At 44.1% G+C, this 15,428-nt stretch overlaps 1 protein-coding gene across 2 annotated transcripts in view; it reads left to right on the forward strand.

Moving 5' to 3' along the window:
• The first annotated feature begins 1,324 nt into the window (after positions 1 to 1,324).
• cunh14orf180 (chromosome unknown C14orf180 homolog) overlaps positions 1,325 to 15,428 on the forward strand; it is a 29,562-nt gene continuing 15,458 nt past the window's right edge. For both annotated transcript variants that reach the window (XM_072457342.1, XM_072457343.1), the window contains exons 1-3: positions 1,325 to 1,492; positions 2,714 to 2,744; positions 10,900 to 10,986. In XM_072457342.1, the coding sequence (XP_072313443.1) occupies positions 1,340 to 1,492; positions 2,714 to 2,744; positions 10,900 to 10,986 (271 nt within the window). In that variant the 5' untranslated portion in view covers positions 1,325 to 1,339. The remainder of the gene's footprint in view (positions 1,493 to 2,713; positions 2,745 to 10,899; positions 10,987 to 15,428) is intronic.

The raw sequence follows: 15,428 nt of genomic DNA on the forward strand, positions 1-15,428 counted from the left end.
TAAAGATATGCGCGGGTGAGTTGGGATGTAGTTTTTACACTATGGTTAAGGTAATATTAGTGTTGTGACGTTGATTTGCTATGGATTAGATTCAATATTTGAAAGTATTTAAGGGTTCTAATGTTTCGAAATGACTAACAGACCTGGAGATGTGCTTTGTTTTATTCCATGTGTGAGTCAGGACGGAACTACTTTTTCCACACTTTTAATACATTTCGTTTTTTATAAAGCTTTCAAGTCTTTCTTTTGGTTTATGTATAATGTATAACTCTAAACTTTTGCACTAACTTGACTTATTTTTGCAATTGAAAAGTCATCGTGCCAAGAATCTAACAACGGTTGCATTTGAATGAATAACAATGTTTTGCTTTGCTTTGTTCTGATCCTAAAATAAAACTATCATAACCGGTTTTACTCCACCTAAAAAACAATTCATCAACCATTAACTGTCTAAAAGCGAGAGACTGGTTGATGTATTATAAAGCTAACAAACTTACGACATCTACAAACAAAAGCTGTTTAATTATTACCATCTTTTTCCATCCTCCCTCATTCATCTACACGTTTTGTATTTATTTAGTGTCACTCATCACTTCCGATGAGCACCGAACTGGTTGAACTGCTTTATCCAGTGCATCCCATTGGTTTTTTCTATTTGTTTTGTTTTGAAAATGAGTTTTTGCATCGTGTCAAAGCTCAAAGAATGTACCATAATATGAAACATGCTCACACAGCATTTCCTGCTTTGCTTATTGGTGCACATTCCCTATGCACTGCTCATTTATAAATGATCACTCGACCACAAACTCACTGCACATACGCCTTACCTTTCTGAATGCAAATCTAGAACAGTCAAATCACAATCAAACCCTGCCTTGTCCAGAGCCGTGATGGTCTATTCTTTGATGCTATGTTTATTCTGGGCCTGGCTTTTTCCTCATTACCACAGCATGGCAATTTCCCTTTTAAAGACACTGTGTGCTACATACATGTGGGCGGTGCGTTTGGGACGGCTCCGCTCTCCGATTGGCCGCCGGCGCCGCCACTCTCGCTGCCCACGCTCTCCTGACTTCCTCTGTCCTCCTTTCCTGGTGCAGCCGGGAGGAGGAGGAGGAAGAGGAGGAGGAGGAGGAGGAAGAAGGCGGGAGGGAATGGATCTCAGCCGCGCGCTCAGCAGCCGAACGCGTCTCCCTCTCACACCACCTGTCCTTCTCGCCTTCCACAGAGCCGCGCAGAGATCTGTCACTCCGCCGCCGTTTCCGAGCTGCTGCCCCGTAACCCGACGAGGTGAGAGGCGGGTGCCGATGGGAGCCAGTGCTTTGGCGGGGGACAGAGGGGGATGCTGAGCGGGGGGCGGGAGGGGCTGTTTGAGCTGGGACAGAGGCTCCAGCAGCAGGGGGAGTACCAGGCTGCCCTCCACTGCTTCCTCAGCTGCCTGCTCGGACTGACCCATGTGCAGAGCTTCAACTCGCTGCCCAACTGCCTCCACCAGGTGAGCCGCGGCCACACGAGCAGCAGCAGCAGCCACTGACACATGCGACTTGTCCCAATGTCATGGGAAGTAGGCCACTTCATCACATGTTGACTGTGTTCCTCTCCCAGTGGGGCATAGTAAACGAAGCACAACATGTTCACTCACTACTACAGACAGATTTGTGTATCGTTCTTGTGCAATTTGCTTTTACCACAGCTAAAAATAATAAAGAAATCCATTGAAACAAGTCAGATGATTGTTTCAAAGTGTCTTTGTGTGGAGCCACAGTACGGTTGGCTCTTATCTAGGTCACTTGTGTGTGTGTACGTCTCGCCACTGGATGATCTGGTTTATGCAGATGTTCTTCATGTTTAAAGATCCTTGGATCAGCTGGACACTGGGGTCTTGTCATCATGGAACATCACCAAAGTCAAAACAAAGTGGAGTGACGTTAGCCAGAGCAGTAGAAACGCAAGGAGGGGCCACTGTTTGCTTTGGAAATACACTGGGAGTGAACTGGAGCTGGAGCTAGTAAACAAAAGATTAGTCTCATTGCAATCACTTTATGTTCCAAAGTATGATGTTATCAGAGATGTTTAAAATTATGACAGAAAGAAGAGTATGTTGCTTATTACAATATTTGTCAATTGATTAGAGTGACAGTGGCTCATTTGGTCGAGTTTTTGTCTTAAAACAGGAAGGCGGCCGGTTCAGTAGGGCTGCCACAATTAATTGGAGTAATTGCGTAATAGTGACTAGACTTTAATCATGTTTGACTATCGTAATTGTTAAATGGACTGTATAGACTCTAAAACACATGGAAAACCCCATTTATAACAAAGTGGTATTAATAAATTACAATATTATAAGAATAAGATCTTAATCATTCTGACATATTTGAACAATTAATACTCTTACAAATTTTTTCAACTACTGAAATATTTGTTAGTTGCATCACTACGGTTCATTCCCAGTGTGTGTATGCTGTTGATGTGTCCTTGGGCAAGACACTTCACACACCTTACCTAGCCCAGTTTGAATGTGATGTATGAATGAATATCTTGTGTGATAACTTCCAACATAACCCAGATTAAATCACCACGACAGAATTTGAGTTTAGTCCCAACTCTAAACTTAACCTTTAACCTTTAACCTTTTCATTGATGACTCACTTTTGTCCTGACTTCAGACCTACAAACTGGTAACGACTTTCCTTTTCTTCTTTTTTGTTCTTTGCAGATTGCGGAGCTCTTCATCACTGAAAAGAACTGTATCCTTTACTGCCGCAAATATAAAACAGCCTGAACGTTCCCGCGTTGCCGATAGCATAGCCGCTAACCCTCTGGTTGTAAACGCTTGTATTCGGAGGCTTTGGATGGTTAATTCCAACACAAAGCCTTATTCAGCTCTTGTATAGAAGCCAGCGTAAATGAGAGCGACGAGTTGATGTCTTTGGGGTGGGGACAGCTTCATAAAAACTCATTGTCCCAGAATGCCGTGCGGTCTTGTGTCACTTGGCTTGAGCTTGGTGTATGTCTGTTAAGAGGATTTGTAGGCTCTTATCTCAGGACAGCAGACCCGCTAATTAACCTGTCCACGCACCAACGCATATAAACTAAACTATGACACTCTGGGACATGGAGTTAGGTTCCGGGATATGTTACCCGCCTGTTATCGAGACCGTCCCAACACTTCAGCGCGCAGCTCAGGTTCAACCAGCTAGTCATTTTCCACAACAGCTTTGTTCGATAACCATCCCCGAGATCGCACTGACATGAAATGAAAAGGATGCTACATAAGAGGGCCATCTGTCCTGACAAATGATAAAGTGATGAGTGGTTACATAATGGCATCAATAGTAATGGTGCCTGCAGGTGTCAATACATGTAATGTGCTTGGATAGAAGCAAGTGGTTTGAATATAAACTTATTTGCAGCAATTATGACAAAACAGCAAAAGAATGTTGTATAAGAAATGCGCATGATATCCACAAACTTGTATTATTGCATGGTCCATTATACTACAATACCACAATATCAGTATCTTTCCTTTCACCATGCCTGTTAAAATGCTGTGGTGTCATCAAAAACACTATAAAAAACATGGTTACCATGTGATCAGCAGCGTTGTGAGTTCAAATCCAGCTCTCAACAATGTGCTGCATGTCCTTCCCCAGTCTCATCCGCATTTCACACTATTATCCTGTTTTATAAAGCCTACGGGCCAAAACATGGTGGTTAATTTAGTTTGATAAGGACATCTACAGAGACAATGCATGTTTATAATAGATGACTTATGTGGCATATCGTACTAGGACTGGGAATCACATAATAATAATGCACTATAATAAATGTTATATTGCATTTTATCACTATGATTTGAGAACAAAATACATTTTAACAGCAGTATTTCTTTGTTAAACCACTACCAGCTTAAAGTGGATAGGAAATACACCTTTCAATCACCTAAACTGTGACTATATCAACTATATTACAACAACAAGTTTCCTGTCTTTAAACAAACAACAGTATTGTAGCACTGTCACTAAGTAGTAATTTTGTAAAATATCTAAAAAATACTACGGTAATGTATTGATTAGCAGCCCACAATATCAACACTGTGTCACAAAATGCAGTGACGTGATATATATGTATTTTGATATCGTAGCACACCCCTGTACCACTGTCATTACAGAATAAAGAATAGATAGTTGCAACGTAAAACAACTTCATAATTTCCATGTGCATAAATAAACGCGGGTATATTTTCACAGCGTGGCGTTCTGATCTATCATCTAGTCTTCATGTCCTCGTCCTGTCTTCTGTGGGGTTGTGTCAACAGGACTGTGGCATGAGTACAGAGTATGTCTTATGTAACGTCTGTTAGCTCTGCCATCACCTGTCTGATATGTCTCCACCTCCCGCCCCTGACTAAACAACACTTTGGACCTGTTTTCTATCACATTTGCATACAACAAACTTAAGTGCAACTTGGTAAAGCTCATTTCTCACAGATAGACTTTAAATGTTTAAATGTACAGTCTATAAAGGATGGGATCAGATATCTGTTATATTTATGCACAAAACCCATCCACATGAAGCAAAAACTGACACAGTTCAATGTCCTTTATGGCAGTACAAAAAATAATGATTTATTGACGAAGTGAATATGTTTTGTCACCTTATTTTGAAAAAGTAGCTGTTTATATTACACTGCAAATATGAATTTATACAAAATTACTTTGCTATGTATATAATTTTGACTAAGATGGATTTCCTTGATGGGCTTATTCTGTTATTTTTGAAGATGTTCCTGATTTGTTTCAATTATATCTATTTGAATTATTGTGGAAATTGTATCTACACCTATGTAAAATTGTTTTTATTTATTTCAAGCTAAAGTATAATGTAACCAGTTGAAGATGTCACTTAAACAGTTAGATCTGGTCAACACTATTCAAATCCAGATGATAATATTCTGAATTCAAGTCATTTCAAGAGAGACTGGATATTAAACATTTGTTGTAAGACAGTGCATTTAACCATAAGATGGATAAGATGGAGAGTTTTTGGACCCAATCATCAACACTTATTATAAAATGCTAGACCGTGAACACAACCTGACACAGAAGTTATGCTTTAAACGTCTTTTAAACATAGATATTTTGGTGAGTTCTTCAATATTCCACATCCTCTTCCAAAAACAACAGCTCTCCCAGGCATGTATTCATCATGTGCACCAGTCACAGCAGCCCTCAGGGGGATGGAGGTCAGAGGTCACAGTTAAAGTGGGTCAGGGATCACATGGTAAACACCGCCTCTGTCCTTCAACTGTATATTTGTCTGCATTTTCCCATCGTACACGTGTTCTGGCTCAGGTCCAGGGAAACGTATGCGGCGCAGCTGATAGTGACGGCTCTGAGTGTTTAAGGTCTGATGTAGTGTTATCAGAGCTGGCAGCTTTATACTGACCTTTGCTCAAAGCCTGGTGCTCTTCTGAGTCCGAGAGCTCAGTGATAGGCTTCTAGGAACATTGGAACTTTTCACTGTGACCGTGGATAAAATACACACTGTATGTTCGCACAGGATGAGCTTTACTGAGTGATTTACATTGATTTGTTCTGCTTTTCCTGAGAGACGTCCAGGCTCAAAGGTACTGTATGTAAGGAGACTATTGTGAGTCATAAATGCTCTGAGAATTATTGTGATAAAGATGATAACATGCTGGCTGAACATGAGCAATAACAGGCCAATCCCAGTATCAATATCATTCAAATCAATTCTACAGGATGGGCCATTTCCATTCATAGGATTGGTCAGCGTGGTCCTGTGGAGTGGTCTCCCAGAGCCCTGGATCGCTCCCCTCTTGATTTCTATCTTTGGGGCACTTGAAGTCTATAGTGCATCAGGGAAAGATACGAGACATAAATCATCAAGGAACGTGTCATTATAAGTATAACTCCAACTGTGCTAATGAAAGTTCATCTACAGTGGAAAACAGGTATTCATCTGGTAATCATGCAGAGCACATGATATAAATAGAAACGGTTGTCCAACGTTTTTATCTTTTTTACAACATTGTGTTGAAATGAGAACAGAGACTGCGATTGTGTCGTCACATCTCATTGACTTTTCAGTTAACCTAATGTTAAACCTGTGGAGGTTTCCACAGCTCTTTTGTATACTTTTATCATTGTTTTTGCCTTCATCTTAATAATTTGCATTGTTTGTAGAAAAATAGATTTTTAAAAAGATTTTTCCAACGATTTTGGACGTTCGAGCACCAGCTTTATAAAGAAATCTGTTTATGCAAATACTATAATAGAGTTGAATAGATGTTATTTTGCTCACAATAAATACTCAAAACGTTGTATATAATGCTGAATTAGTCTTTTAGAGGTAATGCGTTCTCTTGGGTTTACTTCATCACAAATGCCTCTTGTGTGCTCATGTCTCCAGTTCCAGCGCAGGAGGTTATGGGATGTTTAGGACCAGAGCCCCGCCCTGAGAGCATCCTGAGGTGTGCATGCTCTTGTGTTGTTGTGGTGGACTCGCTGGGGCTGTAAAAATAGGCCTGACCTGTGGCTGAGCTGTGGCCCTAATCCCCCTCCGAGCCCTCTGACCCTTTGCACCCTCCATATGTTCACACTGGATCCTGTGGGCCCTTCACACAGGCATATTCAATAACATTAGACTTTGTATCTGTACCACAGAGTACTTAGTTACATTTACTAATTAACTCCTGCTTTAGTCATATATTATATATAGGGTAATGTTAATCATACTCGAGTAAACATTTTACCGCAGTTCCTGTTGCCACTTTGAGTAAGTAACAAAAGCTTTATGTGACAATATTAAATTATTTGAACGTTTGTTTTTCTTAAAGGCGTAATGGACCATTTTTTGCCGATTTGAGAACTCGGGCAGAAGTGCACATGCACACTCCCCTGTGCGGACGCACAAAAAACACGTGCGTTTGTTTATTGATTGCGCGTTGGATCGCATCACATCTCTCGTCTCCTGTAGATTTTCATCTCTTTTGAGCTCGAATAGTCTTTCTCCGTCCTAATTTTGTCCCGTACACTGAGGGATCTATATTATGATAGATCCATGCGCTTAGACACAGGGAAACGTGCTGCTCATGGGGACGAGCCGCACGCGGCTGCAGGTGAGCGATAGGTGCTTTTTTATGACTGATACGTGGCAGGACTAATCGGCAGTCCACGCCACGAGGAAATGAGACTCAAATTTGGGCCAAAAAATCGTCCATTCAACCTTTAAGATGTGATATTGTTTTTTTATTTTGGGTTGTGTCCTTTTTTGTACAGATTTTGTGCATTATTTAATGTTTTTTCCTTTGAATTACATTAACTTCAAATTATAAATCAGACATTACATCCAGACAGTTACTCTTGTAGTCATTTTACACCCAAAAATGTTTTAAATCTTTCTTGAGTAATTTCCTGGACCACTAGCCAAGGCAAGGCAAGTTTATTTGTAGAGCACAATTTGTACTCGAGGCGATTCAAAGTGCTTCACACAACAGGAAAAACTGCATTAAAATCACACAAACATGACAGAAATCACTAAACAGATTAAGACATAAAAGAGAAGAGAGCAGATAAAATCCTTTCAGTCACATGCACAGCTAAACAAAACTGTTTTTATCTTATATTTAAACATTGTCAGAGTAGAACCTGTCTCACATCTTCAGAAAGACCAGATTTTAGCTGCATAAAACTGAAACGCAGATTCCCCATGGTAGTCCTGGCTCTGGCACCAGCAGGAGGCCGGTCCATGTTTAGTCCTGACTCTAGCACCAGCAGGAGGCCAGTCCATGTTTAGTCCTGACTCTGGGCACCAGCAGGAGGCCGGTCCATGTTTAGTCCTGACTCTGGCACCAGCAGGAGGCCGGTCCATGTTTAGTCCTGACTCTAGCACCAGCAGGAGGCCAGTCCATGTTTAGTCCTGACTCTGGGCACCAGCAGGAGGCCGGTCCATGTTTAGTCCTGACTCTGGCACCAGCAGGAGGCCAGTCCATGTTTAGTCCTGACTCTGGCACCAGCAGGAGGCCGGTCCATGTTTAGTCCTGACTCTGGCACCAGCAGGAGGCCGGTCCATGTTTAGTCCTGACTCTGGCACCAGCAGGAGGCCGGTCCATGTTTAGTCCTGACTCTGGGCACCAGCAGGAGGCCGGTCCATGTTTAGTCCTGACTCTGGCACCAGCAGGAGGCCGGTCCATGTTTAGTCCTGACTCTGGGCACCAGCAGGAGGCCGGTCCATGTTTAGTCCTGACTCTGGCACCAGCAGGAGGCCGGTCCATGTTTAGTCCTGACTCTGGCACCAGCAGGAGGCCAGTCCATGTTTAGTCCTGACTCTGGCACCAGCAGGAGGCCGGTCCATGTTTAGTCCTGACTCTGGCACCAGCAGGAGGCCGGTCCATGTTTAGTCCTGACTCTGGCACCAGCAGGAGGCCGGTCCATGTTTAGTCCTGACTCTGGCACCAGCAGGAGGCCGGTCCATGTTTAGTCCTGACTCTGGCACCAGCAGGAGGCCGGTCCATGTTTAGTCCTGACTCTGGGCACCAGCAGGAGGCCGGTCCATGTTTAGTCCTGACTCTGGCACCAGCAGGAGGCCGGTCCATGTTTAGTTCTGACTCTGGGCACCAGCAGGAGGCCGGTCCATGTTTAGTCCTGACTCTGGCACCAGCAGGAGGCCGGTCCATGTTTAGTCCTGACTCTGGCACCAGCAGGAGGCCAGTCCATGTTTAGTCCTGACTCTGGCACCAGCAGGAGGCCGGTCCATGTTTAGTCCTGACTCTGGCACCAGCAGGAGGCCGGTCCATGTTTAGTCCTGACTCTGGCACCAGCAGGAGGCCGGTCCATGTTTAGTCCTGACTCTGGCACCAGCAGGAGGCCGGTCCATGTTTAGTCCTGACTCTGGCACCAGCAGGAGGCCGGTCCATGTTTAGTCCTGACTCTGGCACCAGCAGGAGGCCGGTCCATGTTTAGTCCTGACTCTGGCACCAGCAGGAGGCCGGTCCATGTTTAGTCCTGACTCTGGCACCAGCAGGAGGCCGGTCCATGTTTAGTCCTGACTCTGGCACCAGCAGGAGGCCGGTCCATGTTTAGTCCTGACTCTGGCACCAGCAGGAGGCCGGTCCATGTTTAGTCCTGACTCTGGGCACCAGCAGGAGGCCGGTCCATGTTTAGTCCTGACTCTGGCACCAGCAGGAGGCCGGTCCATGTTTAGTCCTGACTCTGGGCACCAGCAGGAGGCCGGTCCATGTTTAGTCCTGACTCTGGCACCAGCAGGAGGCCGGTCCATGTTTAGTCCTGACTCTGGCACCAGCAGGAGGCCAGTCCATGTTTAGTCCTGACTCTGGCACCAGCAGGAGGCCGGTCCATGTTTAGTCCTGACTCTGGCACCAGCAGGAGGCCGGTCCATGTTTAGTCCTGACTCTGGCACCAGCAGGAGGCCGGTCCATGTTTAGTCCTGACTCTGGCACCAGCAGGAGGCCGGTCCATGTTTAGTCCTGACTCTGGCACCAGCAGGAGGCCGGTCCATGTTTAGTCCTGACTCTGGCACCAGCAGGAGGCCGGTCCCTGAGGTCCTCAGAGTCCGAGATGCTTCATATGGCACTAACATGCCTGAGATGTGCTTTAGTGACCGCTAACACTTGCTCTTTGTTCCTGTGGACCAAAGACGATGATTTCAGTCTGGTCTGAGTTCAGCTGGAGCAGGTTGTTTCACATCCACACACTGATCTGTTGGATGGATCTGTTGGTCCATATTCACCTGCCGACAGTGAAACATAGATCTGTTTTGTCTTTATAAGTGTGATTTGACCCACAGTCATGGTGTCAGTGTTGAGGCGGATGTATTTGTCACCTTGACCTCAGAGGAGTTTTCCAGTAGCTTGAGTTATATTTTGAAGTAACATTGCTCTTAAGTAAAACTTTTAAGTAAAACCTCTGCTATTAAAAAAAGGAATTTAATATCTCCACATATATTACCCACTGTTAGGCAATTTTATTTTTCAATAGCTCATTATTTAAATCTCTCTTCACACCCTCTCTTCACAGGCTTCTAATCTTGCCCTAGTTCTCATACCACCATGTGAAACGTGTCACTGAGTATTTGAACCATCTCCTCTGTATCTACATTATTCACATAGAGCTTTTATCGCTCACACTATTGTCACACTGTCTCGGTCCTCACCTCTCCATCTCCCAATGTAGTCATCCTGCCTGTGGTGTTGTCCCAGTTCTTGGTATATAGCTGGAATTTCCTTGAACAATATTCTGTCGACTTCAAAGTAAAACATAACAGCTGCCTCTCTTTCCACTCTTGAACAGATTAGCGGCTCTGAAACACCAAAGGCCTATTGTCTGCTCTTCTAACTTTAGTCCTGCATGTACCATTGTAGTTTAGTGTATTATTAGTCAGTATTTGTCCATAGGGATGAAGAGTGGATACATTCGAAGCGTTTAGCACATGAGACGGTGCTAAGTAGGACATGTGGCCAGGCGTGCATGTATTTTAAGCAGTCCTCTTTTGAATTCACCTGAAAGGTTTCAGCGGTGTCACTTTACGGCCACTTTCACCGCACAATGCATTTGGATCTGTTATTTTTAGGCTGCTTTTAATAGACCCCCCCTTTTCATGGCAACAAGGCCGGTATTTAGAGCAAGAGCAATTCAAGATGCTGTACTGTTGGAATGCACAAAACACACAAAAAACAATGGCATACGGAAGCCGGAAAGCTGCTAATCCTGTTTTGCGAAATCTCACCCGATCTGTCTATATTTGCAACAGGGATTATTGCTTGTTTTGTGACGTAGAGGGACGATGTTTTGTATGGGACGCGGGGGTTGTTTTGAAGGTCGACACCACATGTTGCTGGACTTTAACCCATATAAACAGATGAGAAGGCGCTGCAGTTCATTCAAGCTGAGAAGATGTTCTACGAGGTGGCTTTGATTGAACTGACCGCTCTGCAGAGGGATCCTGGTAAGTAGTGTTTGTGGTACTTCATGCTTTTGTGGGTGTAGTAGGATTACTCTTGAGTTATTCATTTTGAGGAGATTAATCTTAACCTATTACTACTTGCCTAAACTAAACCTACATTTTAACCACTGAGATGTGTGAGTTATGATGACCGCCATTTTGCCAATCTTGACAAACCTTCATTTAAAATAAATTGGAATCTGAAAATGCATACAAAATGATTGAATGAGAGAAGAAAGAAACGTTTCGTTTTATTGTACATTCCAGAAAGAAAGAAAATATTCCAATCAATGGGTCATAATTAGAGGAAGTATGATCATTAGTTTTAAGTGTAAACTTCCAGTTCAGGTCCAGTGGTCAAAATAGTGTGTTTATTTGTGTTTCAATCATTTGGTAAAACCTTATAAACTACAGCCTATTATTAGCCTTAATAAAGCATGAACAAAGACTTAATTAATGAATTTTAAGAATGATTCAAGCTTAGTATCTACTTAGTTAATGGAATTTGAGGAGTTGAGGGTATTAAGTAGTTGCTTAGGCTGAATAATAATGAATAAACGATTTGGTCATGTCTTTTTAAGACTATTAAAATTGTAATTTTATAAAGTGTTTTTTTAATCACGGGGCGACAAGGCATGTCACAAATCCTTCCCCCTCTTGGCATCTTGTTCCTGTGCCCTACTTTCCAACAATTCCAAGTGTAGCCCTTTTGTCAACTGGCATGACAGAGCACAAGGTGTCTTTGTGAATCCGGCCATTAGCTCATTCTGCTAATGTTACCCTAATGTCACCGGACGTCCCATCCCCGCCTGGCGCAGACCTCAGATTAGCACATTGCTACCGTTGGTTGTTAAGTGCTGGTCCTCCATTCATCACGTCGGAGGTCCTGTCGTGTGTGTGTGTGTGTGTGTCTGTGTCTGTGTGTGTGTGTCTGTGTGTGTGTGTGTGTGTCTGTGTGTGTGTGTGTGTGTGTGTGTGTGTGTGTGTCTGTGTGTGTGTGTGTGTGTGTGTCTGTGTGTGTGTGTGTGTGTGTGTGTGTCTGTGTGTGTGTGTGTGTGTCTGTGTGTGTCTGTGTGTGTCTGTGTGTGTCTGTGTGTGTGTGTGGGGGCTGCTGAGGTTGCACACTGGCCCTGGAGCTAGAGAGTGTACAGTGAGAAGACAAATGGCCGCGGGCTGCAGTATGTCATTTAGGAAGACTGTGTCACCGTAGAGTAGTGCCGGCCTGATTCAGCACTCAGCAAATTGAATGGTGGACTTCTCTGGAGGCTAGACTTGGCACGGAGCGAGCTACTACCATCCTGCAATTCACACCTTGTACTGTATGTGCTGTGTGATAGAATGTATGACGGATATTTGAGCAGTAGTATAATTAAAATCCAGAATAATGTCATGCGTAGACAAAACACATTTTTGAGGGAATTTTAGCTGTGGGAAAAATGTGTCAGTGGTGAGTAATGAAAGTTTGCCCTGTAAGAGCTCAAAACACAACTACAATGTGAAACAAACAAAAACTCCAAACAAGTAGGAAGACAGCGCAAAAATCTGTTTAAATCAGCAAACACGTCACAGTAACACTAGTGACACTTCTGAGGAAGACTACAGGAGGAAGCCGAAACTCTCAAGGTATAAAAACAGAAGTCTGTTCATAAGAAACTAGTATATAAGATGTTTTTGAGTCCGTTTGTTGAGGAAACAAATTGTTGCGGGGGTAGTTGAAGTGTCCTTTATCTCCCCCTATGGTTAGCTTAAAAAGCTAGCTAAACTCTGCACAGTCAGAACAACAACAGAGAATCTACTTGAACTAACGTTCATTTGAGCTAAACACTTTTCCATTCATTTTCTACTGCTTGTTCCCTTTCGGGGTCACAGGTGACTGGAGCCTATCCCAGTGACTTCGGGCCTTAGGCGGGGTACACCCTGGACATTGGCCAACTTGTCGCAGAGCTAAACACTTTTTTAATGAAAATGATGTCAGTGCGTAACCTTTTTACCTGGAAACCTGACACACTTACAGCACGTACAGACACACTTACAGCACGTACAGACACACTTACAGCACGTACAGACACACTTAGCACGTACAGACACACTTACAGCACGTACAGACACACTTAGCACATACAGACACACTTACAGCACGTACAGACACACTTAGCACGTACAGACACACTTACAGCACGTACAGACACACTTACAGCACGTACAGACACACTTAGCACGTACAGACACACTTACAGCACGTACAGACACACTTACAGCATGTACAGACACACTTACAGCACGTACAGACACACTTAGCACGTACAGACACACTTACAGCACGTACAGACACACTTACAGCACGTACAGACACACTTAGCACATACATACACACTTACAGCACGTACAGACACACTTACAGCATGTACAGACACACTTACAGCACGTACAGACACACTTAGCACGTACAGACACACTTACAGCACGTACAGACACACTTAGCACGTACAGACACACTTACAGCACGTACAGACACACTTAGCACGTACAGACACACTTACAGCACGTACAGACACACTTACAGCACGTACAGACACACTTAGCACGTACAGACACACTTACAGCACGTACAGACACACTTACAGCACGTACAGACACACTTACAGCACGTACAGACACACTTAGCACGTACAGACACACTTACAGCACGTACAGACACACTTAGCACATACAGACACACTTACAGCACGTACAGACACACTTACAGCACGTACAGACACACTTACAGCACGTACAGACACACTTACAGCACGTACAGACACACTTAGCACGTACAGACACACTTACAGCACGTACAGACACACTTAGCACATACAGACACACTTACAGCACGTACAGACACACTTAGCACGTACAGACACACTTACAGCACGTACAGACACACTTAGCACGTACAGACACACTTACAGCACGTACAGACACACTTAGCACGTACAGACACACTTACAGCACGTACAGACACACTTACAGCACGTACAGACACACTTAGCACGTACAGACACACTTACAGCACGTACAGACACACTTAGCACGTACAGACACACTTACAGCACGTACAGACACACTTACAGCACGTACAGACACACTTACAGCACGTACAGACACACTTACAGCACGTACAGACACACTTACAGCACGTACAGACACACTTAGCACGTACAGACACACTTAGCACGTACAGACACACTTAGCACATACAGACACACTTACAGCACGTACAGACACACTTAGCACGTACAGACACACTTACAGCACGTACATACACACTTACAGCACGTACAGACACACTTACAGCACGTACAGACACACTTAGCACGTACAGACACACTTAGCACGTACAGACACACTTAGCACGTACAGACACACTTAGCACGTACAGACACACTTACAGCACGTACAGACACACTTAGCACGTACAGACACACTTACAGCACGTACAGACACACTTACAGCACGTACAGACACACTTAGCACGTACAGACACACTTACAGCACGTACAGACACACTTAGCACGTACAGACACACTTAGCACGTACAGACACACTTAGCACGTACAGACACACTTACAGCACGTACAGACACACTTAGCACATACAGACACACTTAGCACGTACAGACACACTTACAGCACATACAGACACACTTAGCACGTACAGACACACTTACAGCACGTACAGACACACTTACAGCACGTACAGACACACTTACAGCACGTACAGACACACTTAGCACGTACAGACACACTTAGCACGTACAGACACACTTAGCACATACAGACACACTTACAGCACGTACAGACACACTTAGCACGTACAGACACACTTAGCACGTACAGACACACTTAGCACGTACAGACACACTTAGCACGTACAGACACACTTAGCACATACAGACACACTTACAGCACGTACAGACACACTTAGCACGTACAGACACACTTAGCACATACAGACACACTTAGCACGTACAGACACACTTAGCACGTACAGACACACTTACAGCACGTACAGACACACTTAGCACGTACAGACACACTTAGCACATACAGACACACTTAGCACGTACAGACACACTTAGCACGTACAGACACACTTACAGCATGTACAGACACACTTACAGCACGTACAGACACACTTACAGCACGTACAGACACACTTACAGCACGTACAGACACACTTAGCACGTACAGACACACTTAGCACGTACAGACACACTTAGCACATACAGACACACTTACAGCACGTACAGACACACTTAGCACGTACAGACACACTTAGCACATACAGACACACTTAGCACGTACAGACACACTTACAGCACGTACAGACACACTTAGCACTTACAGACACACTTAGCACGTACAGACACACTTAGCACGTACAGACACACTTAGCACGTACAGACA

Source organism: Eucyclogobius newberryi, unplaced genomic scaffold, assembly GCF_026437365.1.
Source record: "Eucyclogobius newberryi isolate DKJ021-1_F unplaced genomic scaffold, fEucNew1.0.hap1 SCAF_21, whole genome shotgun sequence".
Lineage (NCBI taxonomy): Eukaryota > Metazoa > Chordata > Actinopteri > Gobiiformes > Gobiidae > Eucyclogobius > Eucyclogobius newberryi.